At 49.0% G+C, this 20,266-nt stretch overlaps 1 protein-coding gene across 1 annotated transcript in view; it reads right to left on the bottom strand.

Moving 5' to 3' along the window:
• The window catches only part of GCKR (glucokinase regulator), a 94,572-nt gene that overhangs the window by 43,964 nt on the left and 30,342 nt on the right, over window positions 1-20,266 (bottom strand). Inside the window, exons 14-19 of the mRNA XM_077291939.1 lie at window positions 13,476-13,552; window positions 12,139-12,235; window positions 11,770-11,867; window positions 11,546-11,629; window positions 11,248-11,397; window positions 11,041-11,175 (exon numbers count right to left, since the gene is read on the bottom strand). Of these exons, the coding sequence (XP_077148054.1) occupies window positions 11,041-11,175; window positions 11,248-11,397; window positions 11,546-11,629; window positions 11,770-11,867; window positions 12,139-12,235; window positions 13,476-13,552 (641 nt within the window). The remainder of the gene's footprint in view (window positions 1-11,040; window positions 11,176-11,247; window positions 11,398-11,545; window positions 11,630-11,769; window positions 11,868-12,138; window positions 12,236-13,475; window positions 13,553-20,266) is intronic.

The raw sequence follows: 20,266 nt of genomic DNA, 5'->3' as shown, positions 1-20,266 counted from the left end.
AACCCTCACCAGAACCACCAGGGCGATCAGGATGAGCCCTATGAAAGGCACGGACCAAATCGGAGGCATGAACATCAGAGGCAGTCACCCAAGAATTATCCTCCTGACCGTATCCCTTCCATTTGACCAGATACTGGAGTTTCCGTCTGGAAACACGGGAGTCCAAGATTTTTTCCACAACGTACTCCAACTCGCCCTCAACCAACACCGGAGCAGGAGGCTCAACGGAAGGCACAACCGGTACCTCATACCTGCGCAATAATGACCGATGAAAAACATTATGAATAGAAAAAGATGCAGGGAGGTCCAAACGGAAGGACACAGGGTTAAGAATCTCCAATATCTTGTACGGGCCGATGAACCGAGGCTTAAACTTGGGGGAAGAAACCCTCATAGGGACAAAACGAGAAGACAACCACACCAAGTCCCCAACACAAAGCCGAGGACCAACCCGACGCCGGCGGTTGGCAAAAAGCTGAGTCTTCTCCTGGGACAACTTCAAATTGTCCACTACCTGCCCCCAAATCTGATGCAACCTCTCCACCACAGCATCCACTCCAGGACAATCCGAAGATTCCACCTGACCAGAAGAAAATCGAGGATGAAACCCCGAATTACAGAAAAAGGGAGACACCAAGGTGGCAGAACTGGCCCGATTATTGAGGGCAAACTCCGCTAAAGGCAAAAAAGCAACCCAATCATCCTGATCTGCAGACACAAAACACCTCAAATATGTCTCCAAGGTCTGATTCGTCCGCTCGGTCTGGCCATTAGTCTGAGGATGGAAAGCAGACGAGAAAGACAAATCTATGCCCATCCTAGCACAGAATGCTCGCCAAAATCTAGACACGAATTGGGTACCTCTGTCAGAAACGATATTCTCCGGAATACCATGCAAACGGACCACATTTTGAAAAAACAGAGGAACCAACTCGGAAGAAGAAGGCAACTTAGGCAGGGGAACCAAATGGACCATCTTAGAGAAACGATCACACACCACCCAGATGACAGACATCTTCTGAGAAACAGGAAGATCCGAAATAAAATCCATCGAGATGTGCGTCCAGGGCCTCTTCGGGATAGGCAAGGGCAACAACAATCCACTAGCCCGAGAACAACAAGGCTTGGCCCGAGCACAAACGTCACAAGACTGCACGAAGCCTCGCACATCTCGAGACAGGGAAGGCCACCAGAAGGACCTTGCCACCAAATCCCTGGTACCAAAGATTCCAGGATGACCTGCCAACGCAGAAGAATGAACCTCAGAAATGACTTTACTGGTCCAATCATCAGGAACAAACAGTCTACCAGGTGGGCAACGATCAGGTCTATCCGCCTGAAACTCCTGCAAGGCCCGCCGCAGGTCTGGAGAAACGGCAGACAATATCACTCCATCCTTAAGGATACCTGTAGGTTCAGAATTACCAGGGGAGTCAGGCTCAAAACTCCTAGAAAGGGCATCCGCCTTAACATTCTTAGAACCCGGCAGGTAGGACACCACAAAATTAAACCGAGAGAAAAACAACGACCAGCGCGCCTGTCTAGGATTCAGGCGTCTGGCGGACTCAAGATAAATTAGATTTTTGTGGTCAGTCAATACCACCACCTGATGTCTAGCCCCCTCAAGCCAATGACGCCACTCCTCAAAAGCCCACTTCATGGCCAAAAGCTCCTGATTCCCAACATCATAATTCCGCTCGGCGGGCGAAAATTTACGCGAGAAAAAAGCACAAGGTCTCATCACGGAGCAATCGGAACTTCTCTGCGACAAAACCGCCCCAGCTCCGATTTCAGAAGCGTCGACCTCAACCTGAAAAGGAAGAGCAACATCAGGCTGACGCAACACAGGGGCGGAAGAAAAGCGGCGCTTAAGCTCCCGAAAGGCCTCCACAGCAGCAGGGGACCAATCAGCAACATCAGCACCCTTCTTAGTCAAATCAGTCAATGGTTTAACAACATCAGAAAAACCAGCAATAAATCGACGATAAAAGTTAGCAAAGCCCAAAAAGTTCTGAAGACTCTTAAGAGAAGAGGGTTGCGTCCAATCACAAATAGCCTGAACCTTGACAGGATCCATCTCGATGGAAGAGGGGGAAAAAATATATCCCAAAAAGGAAATCTTTTGAACCCCAAAAACGCACTTAGAACCCTTCACACACAAGGAATTAGACCGCAAAACCTGAAAAACCCTCCTGACCTGCTGGACATGAGAGTCCCAGTCATCCGAAAAAATCAAAATATCATCCAGATACACAATCATAAATTTATCCAAATAATCACGGAAAATGTCATGCATAAAGGACTGAAAGACTGAAGGGGCATTTGAAAGACCAAAAGGCATCACCAAATACTCAAAGTGGCCCTCGGGCGTATTAAATGCGGTTTTCCACTCATCCCCCTGCTTAATTCGCACCAAATTATACGCCCCACGAAGATCTATCTTAGAGAACCACTTGGCCCCCTTTATGCGAGCAAACAAATCAGTCAGCAGTGGCAACGGATATTGATATTTAACCGTGATTTTATTCAAAAGCCGATAATCAATGCACGGCCTCAAAGAGCCATCTTTCTTAGCCACAAAGAAAAAAACGGCTCCTAAGGGAGATGACGAAGGACGAATATGTCCCTTTTCCAAGGACTCCTTTATATATTCTCGCATAGCAGCATGTTCAGGCACAGACAGATTAAATAAACGACCCTTAGGGTATTTACTACCCGGAATCAAATCTATGGCACAATCGCACTCCCGGTGCGGAGGTAATGAACCAAGCTTAGGTTCTTCAAAAACGTCACGATATTCAGTCAAGAATTCAGGAATCTCAGAGGGAATAGATGATGAAATGGAAACCACAGGTACGTCCCCATGCGTCCCCTTACATCCCCAGCTTAACACAGACATAGCTTTCCAGTCAAGGACTGGGTTATGAGATTGCAGCCATGGCAATCCAAGCACCAACACATCATGTAGGTTATACAGCACAAGAAAGCGAATAATCTCCTGGTGATCCGGATTAATCCGCATAGTTACTTGTGTCCAGTATTGTGGTTTATTGCTAGCCAATGGGGTGGAGTCAATCCCCTTCAGGGGTATAGGAGTTTCAAGAGGCTCCAAATCATACCCACAGCGTTTGGCAAAGGACCAATCCATAAGACTCGAAGCGGCGCCAGAGTCGACATAGGCATCCGCGGTAATAGATGATAAAGAACAAATCAGGGTCACAGATAGAATAAACTTAGACTGTAAAGTGCCAATTGAAACAGACTTATCAAGCTTCTTAGTACGCTTAGAGCATGCTGATATAACATGAGTTGAATCACCGCAATAGAAGCACAACCCATTTTTTCGTCTAAAATTCTGCCGTTCACTTCTGGACAGAATTCTATCACATTGCATATTCTCTGGCGTCTTCTCAGTAGACACCGCCAAATGGTGCACAGGTTTGCGCTCCCGCAGACGCCTATCGATCTGGATAGCCATTGTCATGGACTCATTCAGACCCGCAGGCACAGGGAACCCCACCATAACATCCTTAATGGCATCAGAGAGACCCTCTCTGAAATTCGCTGCCAGGGCGCACTCATTCCACTGAGTAAGCACAGCCCATTTACGGAATTTCTGGCAGTATATTTCAGCTTCGTCTTGCCCCTGAGATAGGGACATCAAGGCCTTTTCCGCCTGAAGTTCTAACTGAGGTTCCTCATAAAGCAACCCCAAGGCCAGAAAAAACGCATCCACATTGAGCAACGCAGGATCCCCTGGAGCCAATGCAAAAGCCCAATCCTGAGGGTCGCCCCGGAGCAGAGAAATCACAATCCTGACCTGCTGAGCAGGATCTCCAGCAGAGCGAGATTTCAGGGACAAAAACAACTTGCAATTATTTTTGAAATTTTGAAAGCAAGATCTATTCCCCGAGAAAAATTCAGGCAAAGGAATTCTAGGTTCAGATATAGGAACATGAACAACAAAATCTTGTAAGTTTTGAACTTTCGTGGTGAGATTATTCAAACCTGCAGCTAAACTCTGAATATCCATTTTAAACAGGTGAACACAGAGCCATTCCAGGATTAGAAGGAGAGAGAGAGAGAAAGGCTGCAATATAGGCAGACTTGCAAGAGATTCAATTACAAGCACACTCAGAACTGAGAAAAAAAAAAAAATCTTCAGCAGACTTCTCTTTTCTCTCCTTTCTCTGTCAATTAATTTAACCCTTTTTGGCCGGTCAAACTGTTATGGTTCTCAATGGCAAGAGAACATAGCCCAGCAAACATACGAACTAGCTCTTGGAAGGATGGAAACTAAACTGACCATGAACTAAACCTGCCGCACAACTAACAGTAGCCGGGTAGCGTAGCCTGCGTTTTATCCCTAGACGCCCAGCGCCGGCCGGAGGACTAACTAATCCTGGCAGAGGAAAATATAGTCCTGGCTCACCTCTAGAGAAATTTCCCCGAAAGGCAGACAGAGGCCCCCACAAATATTGGCGGTGATTTTAGATGAAATGACAAACGTAGTATGAAAATAGGTTTAGCAAAATTGAGGTCCGCTTACTAGATAGCAGGAAGACAGAAAGGGCACTTTCATGGTCAGCTGAAAACCCTATCAAAATACCATCCTGAAATTACTTTAAGACTCTAGTATTAACTCATAACATCAGAGTGGCAATTTCAGATCACAAGAGCTTTCCAGACACAGAAACGAAACTACAGCTGTGAACTGGAACAAAATGCAAAAACAAACAAGGACTAAGTCCAACTTAGCTGGGAGTTGTCTAGCAGCAGGAACATGCACAGAAAGGCTTCTGATTACAATGTTGACCGGCATGGAAGTGACAGAGGAGCAAGGCTAAATAGCGACTCCCACATCCTGATGGAAACAGGTGAACAGAGAGGATGATGCACACCAGTTCAATTCCACCAGTGGCCACCGGGGGAGCCCAAAATCCAATTTCACAACAGTACCCCCCCCTCAAGGAGGGGGCACCGAACCCTCACCAGAACCACCAGGGCGATCAGGATGAGCCCTATGAAAGGCACGGACCAAATCGGAGGCATGAACATCAGAGGCAGTCACCCAAGAATTATCCTCCTGACCGTATCCCTTCCATTTGACCAGATACTGGAGTTTCCGTCTGGAAACACGGGAGTCCAAGATTTTTTCCACAACGTACTCCAACTCGCCCTCAACCAACACCGGAGCAGGAGGCTCAACGGAAGGCACAACCGGTACCTCATACCTGCGCAATAATGACCGATGAAAAACATTATGAATAGAAAAAGATGCAGGGAGGTCCAAACGGAAGGACACAGGGTTAAGAATCTCCAATATCTTGTACGGGCCGATGAACCGAGGCTTAAACTTGGGGGAAGAAACCCTCATAGGGACAAAACGAGAAGACAACCACACCAAGTCCCCAACACAAAGCCGAGGACCAACCCGACGCCGGCGGTTGGCAAAAAGCTGAGTCTTCTCCTGGGACAACTTCAAATTGTCCACTACCTGCCCCCAAATCTGATGCAACCTCTCCACCACAGCATCCACTCCAGGACAATCCGAAGATTCCACCTGACCAGAAGAAAATCGAGGATGAAACCCCGAATTACAGAAAAAGGGAGACACCAAGGTGGCAGAACTGGCCCGATTATTGAGGGCAAACTCCGCTAAAGGCAAAAAAGCAACCCAATCATCCTGATCTGCAGACACAAAACACCTCAAATATGTCTCCAAGGTCTGATTCGTCCGCTCGGTCTGGCCATTAGTCTGAGGATGGAAAGCAGACGAGAAAGACAAATCTATGCCCATCCTAGCACAGAATGCTCGCCAAAATCTAGACACGAATTGGGTACCTCTGTCAGAAACGATATTCTCCGGAATACCATGCAAACGGACCACATTTTGAAAAAACAGAGGAACCAACTCGGAAGAAGAAGGCAACTTAGGCAGGGGAACCAAATGGACCATCTTAGAGAAACGATCACACACCACCCAGATGACAGACATCTTCTGAGAAACAGGAAGATCCGAAATAAAATCCATCGAGATGTGCGTCCAGGGCCTCTTCGGGATAGGCAAGGGCAACAACAATCCACTAGCCCGAGAACAACAAGGCTTGGCCCGAGCACAAACGTCACAAGACTGCACGAAGCCTCGCACATCTCGAGACAGGGAAGGCCACCAGAAGGACCTTGCCACCAAATCCCTGGTACCAAAGATTCCAGGATGACCTGCCAACGCAGAAGAATGAACCTCAGAAATGACTTTACTGGTCCAATCATCAGGAACAAACAGTCTACCAGGTGGGCAACGATCAGGTCTATCCGCCTGAAACTCCTGCAAGGCCCGCCGCAGGTCTGGAGAAACGGCAGACAATATCACTCCATCCTTAAGGATACCTGTAGGTTCAGAATTACCAGGGGAGTCAGGCTCAAAACTCCTAGAAAGGGCATCCGCCTTAACATTCTTAGAACCCGGCAGGTAGGACACCACAAAATTAAACCGAGAGAAAAACAACGACCAGCGCGCCTGTCTAGGATTCAGGCGTCTGGCGGACTCAAGATAAATTAGATTTTTGTGGTCAGTCAATACCACCACCTGATGTCTAGCCCCCTCAAGCCAATGACGCCACTCCTCAAAAGCCCACTTCATGGCCAAAAGCTCCTGATTCCCAACATCATAATTCCGCTCGGCGGGCGAAAATTTACGCGAGAAAAAAGCACAAGGTCTCATCACGGAGCAATCGGAACTTCTCTGCGACAAAACCGCCCCAGCTCCGATTTCAGAAGCGTCGACCTCAACCTGAAAAGGAAGAGCAACATCAGGCTGACGCAACACAGGGGCGGAAGAAAAGCGGCGCTTAAGCTCCCGAAAGGCCTCCACAGCAGCAGGGGACCAATCAGCAACATCAGCACCCTTCTTAGTCAAATCAGTCAATGGTTTAACAACATCAGAAAAACCAGCAATAAATCGACGATAAAAGTTAGCAAAGCCCAAAAATTTCTGAAGACTTAAGAGAAGAGGGTTGCGTCCAATCACAAATAGCCTGAACCTTGACAGGATCCATCTCGATGGAAGAGGGGGAAAAAATATATCCCAAAAAGGAAATCTTTTGAACCCCAAAAACGCACTTAGAACCCTTCACACACAAGGAATTAGACCGCAAAACCTGAAAAACCCTCCTGACCTGCTGGACATGAGAGTCCCAGTCATCCGAAAAAATCAAAATATCATCCAGATACACAATCATAAATTTATCCAAATAATCACGGAAAATGTCATGCATAAAGGACTGAAAGACTGAAGGGGCATTTGAAAGACCAAAAGGCATCACCAAATACTCAAAGTGGCCCTCGGGCGTATTAAATGCGGTTTTCCACTCATCCCCCTGCTTAATTCGCACCAAATTATACGCCCCACGAAGATCTATCTTAGAGAACCACTTGGCCCCCTTTATGCGAGCAAACAAATCAGTCAGCAGTGGCAACGGATATTGATATTTAACCGTGATTTTATTCAAAAGCCGATAATCAATGCACGGCCTCAAAGAGCCATCTTTCTTAGCCACAAAGAAAAAAACGGCTCCTAAGGGAGATGACGAAGGACGAATATGTCCCTTTTCCAAGGACTCCTTTATATATTCTCGCATAGCAGCATGTTCAGGCACAGACAGATTAAATAAACGACCCTTAGGGTATTTACTACCCGGAATCAAATCTATGGCACAATCGCACTCCCGGTGCGGAGGTAATGAACCAAGCTTAGGTTCTTCAAAAACGTCACGATATTCAGTCAAGAATTCAGGAATCTCAGAGGGAATAGATGATGAAATGGAAACCACAGGTACGTCCCCATGCGTCCCCTTACATCCCCAGCTTAACACAGACATAGCTTTCCAGTCAAGGACTGGGTTATGAGATTGCAGCCATGGCAATCCAAGCACCAACACATCATGTAGGTTATACAGCACAAGAAAGCGAATAATCTCCTGGTGATCCGGATTAATCCGCATAGTTACTTGTGTCCAGTATTGTGGTTTATTGCTAGCCAATGGGGTGGAGTCAATCCCCTTCAGGGGTATAGGAGTTTCAAGAGGCTCCAAATCATACCCACAGCGTTTGGCAAAGGACCAATCCATAAGACTCAAAGCGGCGCCAGAGTCGACATAGGCATCCGCGGTAATAGATGATAAAGAACAAATCAGGGTCACAGATAGAATAAACTTAGACTGTAAAGTGCCAATTGAAACAGACTTATCAAGCTTCTTAGTACGCTTAGAGCATGCTGATATAACATGAGTTGAATCACCGCAATAGAAGCACAACCCATTTTTTCGTCTAAAATTCTGCCGTTCACTTCTGGACAGAATTCTATCACATTGCATATTCTCTGGCGTCTTCTCAGTAGACACCGCCAAATGGTGCACAGGTTTGCGCTCCCGCAGACGCCTATCGATCTGGATAGCCATTGTCATGGACTCATTCAGACCCGCAGGCACAGGGAACCCCACCATAACATCCTTAATGGCATCAGAGAGACCCTCTCTGAAATTCGCTGCCAGGGCGCACTCATTCCACTGAGTAAGCACAGCCCATTTACGGAATTTCTGGCAGTATATTTCAGCTTCGTCTTGCCCCTGAGATAGGGACATCAAGGCCTTTTCCGCCTGAAGTTCTAACTGAGGTTCCTCATAAAGCAACCCCAAGGCCAGAAAAAACGCATCCACATTGAGCAACGCAGGATCCCCTGGAGCCAATGCAAAAGCCCAATCCTGAGGGTCGCCCCGGAGCAGAGAAATCACAATCCTGACCTGCTGAGCAGGATCTCCAGCAGAGCGAGATTTCAGGGACAAAAACAACTTGCAATTATTTTTGAAATTTTGAAAGCAAGATCTATTCCCCGAGAAAAATTCAGGCAAAGGAATTCTAGGTTCAGATATAGGAACATGAACAACAAAATCTTGTAAGTTTTGAACTTTCGTGGTGAGATTATTCAAACCTGCAGCTAAACTCTGAATATCCATTTTAAACAGGTGAACACAGAGCCATTCCAGGATTAGAAGGAGAGAGAGAGAGAAAGGCTGCAATATAGGCAGACTTGCAAGAGATTCAATTACAAGCACACTCAGAACTGAGAAAAAAAAAAAAATCTTCAGCAGACTTCTCTTTTCTCTCCTTTCTCTGTCAATTAATTTAACCCTTTTTGGCCGGTCAAACTGTTATGGTTCTCAATGGCAAGAGAACATAGCCCAGCAAACATACGAACTAGCTCTTGGAAGGATGGAAACTAAACTGACCATGAACTAAACCTGCCGCACAACTAACAGTAGCCGGGTAGCGTAGCCTGCGTTTTATCCCTAGACGCCCAGCGCCGGCCGGAGGACTAACTAATCCTGGCAGAGGAAAATATAGTCCTGGCTCACCTCTAGAGAAATTTCCCCGAAAGGCAGACAGAGGCCCCCACAAATATTGGCGGTGATTTTAGATGAAATGACAAACGTAGTATGAAAATAGGTTTAGCAAAATTGAGGTCCGCTTACTAGATAGCAGGAAGACAGAAAGGGCACTTTCATGGTCAGCTGAAAACCCTATCAAAATACCATCCTGAAATTACTTTAAGACTCTAGTATTAACTCATAACATCAGAGTGGCAATTTCAGATCACAAGAGCTTTCCAGACACAGAAACGAAACTACAGCTGTGAACTGGAACAAAATGCAAAAACAAACAAGGACTAAGTCCAACTTAGCTGGGAGTTGTCTAGCAGCAGGAACATGCACAGAAAGGCTTCTGATTACAATGTTGACCGGCATGGAAGTGACAGAGGAGCAAGGCTAAATAGCGACTCCCACATCCTGATGGAAACAGGTGAACAGAGAGGATGATGCACACCAGTTCAATTCCACCAGTGGCCACCGGGGGAGCCCAAAATCCAATTTCACAACAGGTATATGGGGGAACTGTGGCTGGCACTGTGATGGTGTACTCTGGGGTATATGGGGGAACTGTGGCTGACACTGTGATGGCGTACTCTGGGGTATATGGGGGAACTGTGGCTGGCACTGTGATGGTGTACTCTGGGGTATATGGGGGAACTGTGGCTGACACTGTGATGGCGTACTTTGGGGGATACGGGGGAACTGTGGCTGGTACTGTGATGGTGTACTCTGGGGGATATGGGGGAACTGTGGCTGGCACTGTGATGGTGTACTCTGGGGGATATGGGGGAACTGTGACTGGCAATGTGATGGTGTACTCTGGGGGATATGGGGGAACTGTGGCTGGCACTGTGATGGCGTACTTTGGGGGATACGGGGGAACTGTGGCTGGCACTGTGATGGTGTACTCTGGGGGATATGGGGGAACTGTGACTGGCACTGTGATGGCGTACTTTGGGGGATACGGGGGAACTGTGGCTGGCACTGTGATGGCGTACTCTGGGGGATACGGGGGAACTGTGGCTGGCACTGTGATGGTGTACTCTGGGGGATATGGGGGAACTGTGGCTGGCACTGTGATGGCGTACTTTGGGGGATACGGGGGAACTGTGGCTGGCACTGTGATGGCGTACTCTGGGGGATACGGGGGAACTGTGGCTGGCACTGTGATGGCGTACTTTGGGGGATACGGGGGAACTGTGGCTGGCACTGTGATGGCGTACTCTGGGGGATATGGGGAACTGTGGCTCGCACTGTGATGGTGTACTCTGGGGGATACGGGGGAACTGTGGCTGGCACTGTGATGGCGTACTCTGGGGGATACGGGGGAACTGTGACTGGCACTGTGATGGCGTACTCTGGGGGATACGGGGGAACTGTGACTGGCACTGAGATGGCGTACTCTGGGGGATACGGGGGAACTGTGACTGGCACTGAGATGGCGTACTCTATAGATATGGGGCACTGTGATGGCGTATTTTGGCGGATGCTGATGTGTAGGTGCTGGCACTGTGGCAGGGTGCAGGCAGCAGGTGTCTGGATTGTGGTGCTCCCCTTCCACCCCTGTGATGCGCGCCTCTTTAATATTGGCCTGGGTGACCCCCGGTCTCACCTTGTCCCTGGTGGCTGCAGCTCTGATGTGCTGGGAGGTCTCGGCGTTCCTCATCTGTTCGGTCAGGGTCTGCTCCCCGTAGATAGACTGCAGGAGGGTCTCTGTGCAGCGGCTCTGGGGGTGCCCACTCAGCCTCTGTGGGGTGTACATTCATGTAAGGGGCGCTATGTATTATACCCCACCATTGTCATGTGACCCCGGTCTCACCTGCAGCACACACACCGCCCGCTGGAAGTGCTTGGAATTGCAGATTGTGAAATCCACCATAAAGTTGCGGTAAATCTTCCCTGTGAGAACGTGAGCACCGGCGGTGACCGTGTCCAGGACCCACTTACTGCAAAGCTCCCGCTGGAACTTCTGCCAGGGAGGGAAGAGTTAACATGGGCGTGTATATATATATATATATATATATATATATATATATATATATATATATATATATATATATGAGGAGCCATGCATCCTTACACACAGAGCACCCAACCCCAGCCTCCTCCCTCAGTACCTGGATGAACGCCCCCTCGTACTCCAAGAATAGTATCGGCCACGTGATGACTATGGGGTCCAGGAACATCTTCTTAGTTGAGGTCTAGAAGTGAAGATATACAATGACCTCACTGACCTTGTACTAGAGCCTTCTATGGTGGGCAGTAGTGACACGGTCACATGATTCAGCATGGATATAGCCAAGCAGTAATGACTTAGGTGGTGCAGTCCCAGCATACTGACCGATAGGTACTGCCCGGCGGTGGCGTGGCATATGGCATGGACATTCGCTGTCTTCTTCTTCACCGATTCCACCAGTTTCTCCACCTCGCTGACATCATCTGACAACAGAAAGGAGACATCAGGCCATAGACTGAGGGCCATGGACATCTGCCCCGTGTAGACCTGGGGGGCTCCTACTCTGACCCCATTACTCAGTGTATATAACTGCTGACATGTTACATTACGTATGACGTAGTGCTGGGACCAATGATCCACACCTCCTTAATAAAGCATTGCTCCATATAAAACCGGACATAAAGCGGGTCCAAGACCCGACACATTGATTCTGTGAGACGCCCGGCCAAGAGATGAGTGTCCGCCTCAACTCACCATCAAGTGTGAACAGGAAAACGATTGTGTCCACATCAGACACTGATGGGAGAACGCTTGTCACAAAGTCTTCATGTGACACTGCAAACTCCGCGCCCTGAAGAAGATACAACAGTCACTAACATCGAGAGAGACAACATGTGGTCACTGTCAGTTTCATACACCAGGGGAGCACCAGGAGAAAAAGAACATGGAAACTGAGGGTCACCAGTCAGCCAGCGGGGGAGGAACACCAGGAGATAGATAACATGGATACTGAGGGTCACCGGTCAGCGTCAGCCGGCGGAGGAACACCAGGAGATAGATAACATGGAGACTGAGGGTTCACCAGTCAATGTCAGCCAGTGGGGGAACACCAGCAGAGGAATAACATGGAGACTGAGGGTCACCAGTCAGTGTCAGCCAGCGGGGAGCACCAGGAGATAGATAACATGGAGACTCAGGGTCACCGGTCAGTGTCAGCCAGCAGGGGAGCACCAGAAGAGGGATATTATGGAGACTGAGGGTCAATGGTCAGTGTCAGGCAGCGGGGGAGCACCAGAAGAGGGATAACATTGAGACTGAGGGTCAATGGTCAGTGTCACCCAGCGGGGGAGCACCAGAAGAGGGATAACATGGAGACTGAGGGTCACCGGTCAGTGTCAGCCAGCGGGGGAGCACCAGGAGATAGATAACATGGAGACTGAGGGTTACCAGTCAGTGTCAGCCAGCGGGGGAACACCAGAAGAGGAATAACATAGAGACTGATGGTCACAGGTCAGTGTCAGCCAGTGGGGGAGCACCAGAAGAGGGATAACATGGAGACTGAGGGACACCGGTCAGTGTCAGCCAGCGGGGGAGCACCAGAAGAGGGATAACATGGAGACTGAGGGTCACAGGTCAGTGTCAGCCAGCGGGGGAGCACCAGGAGAGAAAGAACATGGAGACTGAAGGTTACTAGTAAGTGTCAGCCAGCGGGGGAGCACCAGGAGATAGATAACATGGAGACTGAGGGTCACAGGTCAGTGTCAGCCAGCGGGGGAGCACTAGGAGATAGATAACATGGAGACTGAGGGTCACAGGTCAGTGTCAGCCAGCGGGGGAGCACCAGGAGATAGATAACATGGAGACTGAGGGTCACCAGTCAGTGTCAGCCAGCGGGGGAGCACCAGATGAGGGAAAACATTGAGACTGAGGGTCAATGGTCAGTGTCAGCCAGCGGAGGAACACCAGGAGATAGATAACTTGGAGACTGATGTCACCAGTTACCGTCAGTCAGTGAGAGAGCACCAGGAGAGAGGTGACATGGAGACTGATGTCACCGGTCAGTTTTAGCCAGCCATATCTTAGGTACATACCAGCGGCGTCAGATCCCCCTCCTTGTTCTCCAAAGTGCCGTATCCCCCTTTAATGAAGCCCCGGACATCCCGCCAATCTGACAGGAAGAGAGGGAGAGTCATAAATATGCCGCACCATTATCTATCTTTCTAGCTATCTATCTATGTATATACAAGTGCTTCTCACAAAATTAGAATATCATCAAAAAGTGAAGTTACCGTATTTCAGTTACTCAATACAAAAAGTGACTCTCCTATATTCTATAGTCATTACACACAGAGTGATCTACTTCACGGGTTTATTTCTGTTAATGTTGATGATTATGGCTTACAGCCAATGAAAACCCAAAAGTCATTATCTCAGTAAATTAGAATACTTTATAACACCAGCTTGTAAAATGATTTTAAAATCCGAAATGTCCTACTGAAATGTATGCTCAGTAAATGCCCTCAGTACTTGGTCGTGGCTCCTTTTGCATCAATTACTGCATCAATGCGGCGTGGCATGGAGGCGATCAGCCTGTGGCACTGCTGAGGGGTTATGGAAGCCCAGGTCGCTTTGATAGCAGCCTTCAGCTCGTCTGCATTGTTGGGTCTGGTGTCTCTCATCTTCCTCTTGACAATACTCCATAGATTCTCTATGGGGTTAAGGTCAGGCGAGTTTGCTGCCAATCTATTGGCAGGGCCGCCGTCAGAGCATTACTGCCCTTACTACTCTATGGGGCCTGATGAACAGTAGCAAAAAGGGGGTCCCTGATGCACTGGCAGCCCGGTCCCTCCTCCCATGCTACTGCTGGTCGGGCCCCAGGCGCAATAGTTCAGGGTCGCTGCAAGCCAGGTACATAACACTGTGGTGATTTAAAGATACACCTAGAGTTTTGTAAAAGCATCCAGCAGGCAGAAATCGGTGCTGTACCTTTAAGCCTCAGCAGAAACAGCAGGCCCGAGTGCAGCATGGTACTGATGCCAGTCATGTGACACGCTGCGCGCTCTTCCTCATTCCAGAGCAGAGCAGCATGTCAGTGCAGCGCCCCAGAGTCCTGGCCGTTGCAGTACTGTGGCTCCGCCGCTAAGAGGGGCTATGGTACGTCTGATGGCACTGAAGGAGTTCATCTGACCAGGTATCACAGACACCAATACATTTCACAGTCGGGCCTCCAGGGGGAGCTAAGGGTACTATTCATTAGGCCACTCCTCACACTCTGGTAAAACTGGGGGTTAGGCAGGAAGTTAGAGCAGAAAGCTGACTGGGTTGGAACCAGGCAACACCTTGTGGCAGAGGGTGTTGTAGGGGAAGATTCAGAGGGGTCCCTGTCAGGGGTGGGATACTGACAGAGGCCTAGCGAACAGAGAGAAAGCTACGGGACCGTGCCTGCACGACATTGCGGCGGTGCCCCAAGAAAGGATAAGAAGCGAGATATATTGTGCTGAGTGAGAAACGAGATCAACGCAACAAGGAGAATACCAGTAGGACTCCACGAGCTAAAAATTACAATTTTATTAAAGAACCATACAAACAATACATACAGATAAAATACGATAATAATAAATAATAAGTAGAGGAGAAGCGACACTAGTGCCGCATACATATGTATCCTGCTAAAATATGTGAGATCCAATTATCACATTTATATATAAATATCCTAACAACAATAGCGTGACAGTTCACATATAAGGAGCAGGTACAGGGGGACAATAGGTGTGCACATGAGTCATGAAGGACAATAAAGTGCCTCTTGCATATAATGATGGTAAATCCTAGTGCCAATATGTAAATACAATAAGGAAAATTCCAAGCACAGTGTACTTACAAATGAAGAGATATATGCACACGTAGAGTCACCCTGCAGCAGTATGCGGAGGAGGGGAGCCCCGACGCGCGTTTCGCGAATATTGCTTCCTCGGGGGGCGCTAGTCGCTAGACGAGGCAACATCCTACTGAGGCACATAACCGATGGCCGGAACGCCGAGGAAGTACTAGGTTCCAAGCCAGACTTCAAACCTACGGCAGGACAGTCAGCTAGAGGCGAGCTGTCTCACGAAGAACACCCAGGAAGACATAGGGAGGTAACAACAGGAGTAAGGCGACGCGAGGGTCCCGGAAGAACCTCCGAGCCTCCCCGTCATACGGGTGCGTCCTTACCATAAGATCTGGGGGGACGAGGAAGAACATCAGAATCGAGTTGTGAGGGAACACGAGAAACAGACACAAAGGTTGTGGGGACTATCCCGTAAGCACAGCAGGGGAGGACCACAACACACAAGTGCTAGAAGGTAGTCACAGATTTCCACCTGTAAAGGGAACTCTGGAGGTGCCATTGGACCGGCCGGACTTGCGCAGCCCGGCTAACCGCATTCCGGATTGAGGATCCAGAAGCCTTCAGTAAAGAGGTAAAGAGACTGCAACCTGGTGTCCTCGTTATTCACCGCGACCTGCACCACACTACAGCATCACCAACATTTAGCACCACCTTTCACTGGACGCTCCTCAGCAGGGTCATGGACCGGGTCTAGCCACCGTGACATTCCCAGAGCAGAGACCCAGAGGCCCGGTACCGGGTACCCCTCGGCCCTGCGGCAGTGGGGGCGCTCCATCATGTTCGTGGGAGATAGGAGAGGAGACATTGAAGTTGGCGACGTGCAGGCAGAGGAGGCTGGCAGTGTGTGAGGACTCAGAAGAGGCTGCAGAGGGAAATGAGGTGACGTGAGTGAGGAAATGGGAGTTTGCTGAGGAGAAAAGACGCTGCTGAGGAGAAAAGAGGCTGCTGAGGAGGTAAGAGGCTGCTGAGGAGATAAGAGGCTGCTGAGGAGAAAAGAGGCTGCTGAGGATATAAGAGGCTGCTGAGAGGAGTGAGGAGAGGGGAGGCTGCTGAGGGGAGTGAGGGGGCGGCGGCTGCGGAGGGGAGTGAGGAGAGGGGAGGCTGCTGAGGAGAGGGGAGGCTTCTGAGGGGAGTGAGGACAGGGGAGGCTGCTGAGAGGAGTGAGGGGGCAGAGGCTGCTGAGGGGAGTGAGGAGAGGGGAGGCTGCTGAGAGGAGTGAGGAGCTCGGAGGCTGCTGAGAGGAGTGAGGAGAGGAGAGGCTGCTTAGGGGAGTCGGCATCTGTTAGGGGGAGGCTGCTGAGGGGAGTGAGGGGGGCGGAGGCTGCTGAGGAGTGAGGAGAGGGGAGGCTGCTGAGAGGAGTGAGGAGAGGGGAGGCTGCTGAGAGGAGTGAGGAGAGGAGAGGCTGCTGAGGGGAGTGAGGAGAGGGGAGGCTGCTGAGGAGAGGGGAGGCTGCTGAGAGGAGTCTGCATCTGTTAGGGGGAGGCTGCATCCGGCAGGGAGAAGCTGCTGGGGGGAGTCAGTGTCCTCCATCCAACAGGGTGAGGCTGAGGAGGCAGCGGCAGTGGCGAGGACAACCAGGGCTAGTCGACAAGGAGCGGTGGAGCCAATTTCATTTTAGAGGTCGCCAACCCCTGCGGACAGGTAGGAACAAGAGTAGATGACAAATAGTGTGATCCCCTTTACACTTGACTACCTGATATATTTTTTTCTATTGTCAGTTTTTGAGTTCTATTATTTTGGGTGTATTTACAGTATATTCTAGAATTTATAGGTTTTTAATGAATAGCAATAAAGAGATTTTTGGCAGTGTGTAATCAGTGAATATATATGTTTACATTGATTAACCCCTTATCACCAAATGACGTGCAGTGCCCGGGTGCCTCCCGCTGTTTGGTGTGGGCTCCGGCCATGAGCCAGCACCTTTTCCGGCACATGACAGCTGATCAGATCAGCTGTCATGTGCCCCTAACAGACATGGGTGGAATCATGATCCACCTGCGGCTGTTATGTTAAATGCTGCTGTCAATGTCTGACAGTGACACTTAACATGCCCGCACCAGAAGCGTGTCGCACACCACGCCCATCGGCACCTGCGTCACATAACTGTGGGTCGCCGATAGGCTGGCATGACAACCTGGAGTCTGCAGCAGACCCCTGTGGTTGTCATTGCCTCTCTGCTATGAGCGTTGCCCAGTGGTCGGCACTCTTAGCAAGTGAGCATGTCTGCTACATAGAGCAGGGCTGCAGCCCCACTAGGTGGAACACAGGCGATCGGATGATCACAGCTTCTAGTCTCCCATTGAGACTATTGAAGCAAGTAAAAAGTGAAAAAAAAGTTTTTGAAAAATAAGAAAGTTTAAATCACGCACATCTTTCCCCATGTCTCCCGATAATCAGCTGTTTGGAGCCTGTTTGCTGGGCTCTGTATGTGACCATCACACATTATCGGGACCGATCCAGGTATCCGGGTCCCCATGCAGCTATTCGATCAACACTAGTGAGGATGTGCTGCAGAAGTGGAGTTTTTCCAAGAGTGGGCGGTGGGACTGTAGAATATTTGAGGGGTGGAGGTGGAGCTGGGGTGGAGCCTGGGCAGAGTCTCAAGGGTGCCCCAAAATTTTGACAGACAGTATGGGGCCCTGAAATTCCTAGTGGCAGCACTGTCTATTGGTCATGAGCGGCTGACACAAGGAATGTGACACTTGTAGTCCATGTCCTGGAGACGTCTGTGTGTGGTGGCTCTTGGAGCAATGACTCCAGCAGCAGTCCATTCCTTGTGAATCTCCCCCACATTACTGAATGGCCTTTTCTTATCAATCCTTTCAAGGCTGCGGTAATCCCGGTTGCTTGTGCACCTTTTTCTACCACACTTTTTCCTTCCACTCCACTTTCCATTAATATTCTTGGATACAGCACTCTGTGAACAGCCGGCTTCTTTTGTGGTGTACCCTCCTTGTGGAGTGTGTCAATGACTGCCTTCTGGACATCTGTCAGGTCAGCAGTCTTCCCCATGATTGTGGAGCTACTGAAACAGACTAAGGGACCTTTATAAACGCTTAGGAGCCTTTGCAGGTGTTTATTGTTAATTATTCTAATTTACTGAGATCATTACTTTTGGGTTTTCATTGGCTGTAAGCCATAATCATCAACATTAACAGAAATAAACACTTGGAATAGATCAATCTGTGTGTAATGACTCTATAGAATATAGGAGATTCACTTTTTGTATTGAAGAACTGAAATAAATTTACTTTTTGATGATATTCTAATTTTGTGAGAAACACCTGTATATACACTACCGTTCAAAAGTTTAGGGTCACTAAATGACTATTCTAGCTGGAAACGTCTGGTTTGTAATGCAATATCTTCATAGATGTATAGAGGCCCATTTCCAACAACCATCGCTCCAGTGTTCTTCTGGTACTGTGTGTTTGCTAACTGTGTAAGAAGGCTAATGGATGGTGAGAATACCCTTGAAAACCCTTGTGCAAGTATGTTAGCACAGCTGAAAACAGTTTGGCTGATTAGAGAACCTATAAACCTGACCTTCCTTTGAGCTAGTTGAGAATCTGGAGCATTACATTTGTTGGTTCCATTAAACTCTCAAAATGGCCAGAAAAAAAAGAACTTTCATGTGAAACTCGACAGTCTATACTTGTTCTTAGAAATGAAGGCTATTCCATGAGAGAAATCACCAAGAAACTGAAGATTTCCTACAACGGTGTGTACTACTCCCTTCAGGGGAGAGCACAAGCAGGCTCTAACCAGAGCAGAAAGAGAAGTGGGAGGCCCCGCTGTACAACTGAGCAACAAGACAAGTACATTAGAGTCTGTAGTGTGAGAAATCGACGCCTCACAGGTCCTCAACTGGCAGCTTCATTAAATAGTGCACGCAAAACGCCAGTGTCAACGTCTACAGTGAAGAGGTGACTCCGGGATGCTGGCCTTCAGGGCAAAGAAAAAGTCATATCTGAGACTGGCTAATAAAAGGAAAAGATTAATATGGGCAAAAGAACACAGACATTGGACAGAGGAAGATTGGAAATAAGTGTTATGAACAGACGAGTCCAAGTTTGAGGTGTTTGGGTCATACTTTAATAAAAGTATGTGCAGCGCCCCAGAGTCCTGGTCGTTGCAATACTGTGGCTCCGCCGCTAAGGGGAGCTATGGTACGTCTGATGGCACTGAAGGAGTTCATCTGACCAGGTATCACAGACACCAATACATTTCACAGCCGGGTCTCCAGGGGGAGCTAAGGGTGCTATTCACTAGGCCACTCCTCACCATTGTAGGTAAACTGGGAGTCAGGCAGGAAGTTAGTAGAGAAAGCTGACTGGATTTGACCAGACAACACCTTGTGGCAGAGGGTGTTGTGGGGGAAGAGACAGTAGGGTCTCTGTCAGGGGTGGGATCCTGACAGAGGCTTGGCAAATTGAGCGAATGTAACGGGACCGTGCCTGCTCAGAATAGCAGCGGTGCCCAAGGAAGGATCAGAAGCGAGATAGATTGTGCTGAGTGAGAAACGAGATCAAAGCAATAGGAGAATACCAGTAGGGGTCGTGCCGTGAGATCGAGGCAACATCCTACTGAGGCGTGTAGCCGGTGGCCGGAACGCCGAGGAAGTATACAGAGATCTAGCTTCAAGCAATACTTCAAACCTACGGCAGGACAGTCAGTCTCAGGCGGGCTGTCTCACATTTAATCACCTATGCAGTCTTGGGGGGCAACTTGTGGAGAGGGGCGACTCTAGGGTCCCGGAAGAGCTCCGAGCCTACCCGTCATACGGGTGCCGTTCCAACCAGAACATCGGGAGGGACGGAGGATTAGCAGAACATCATCTAATCGAGTTGTGAGGGAACTTAAGAAACAGACACAACAGTTGTGGGGTACTTTCCGTAAGCACAGCAGGGAAGGACTACAACACATAGTGCTAAGAAGGAAGGCACTGATTTCCACCTGCAAAGTGAACTCTGGAGGTGCCATTGGACCGG

Source organism: Ranitomeya variabilis, chromosome 2, assembly GCF_051348905.1.
Source record: "Ranitomeya variabilis isolate aRanVar5 chromosome 2, aRanVar5.hap1, whole genome shotgun sequence".
Taxonomy (NCBI): Eukaryota; Metazoa; Chordata; class Amphibia; order Anura; family Dendrobatidae; genus Ranitomeya; species Ranitomeya variabilis.
Note: the sequence above shows the minus strand (reverse complement) of the source record. Positions and strands in the feature narration are given on the sequence as shown.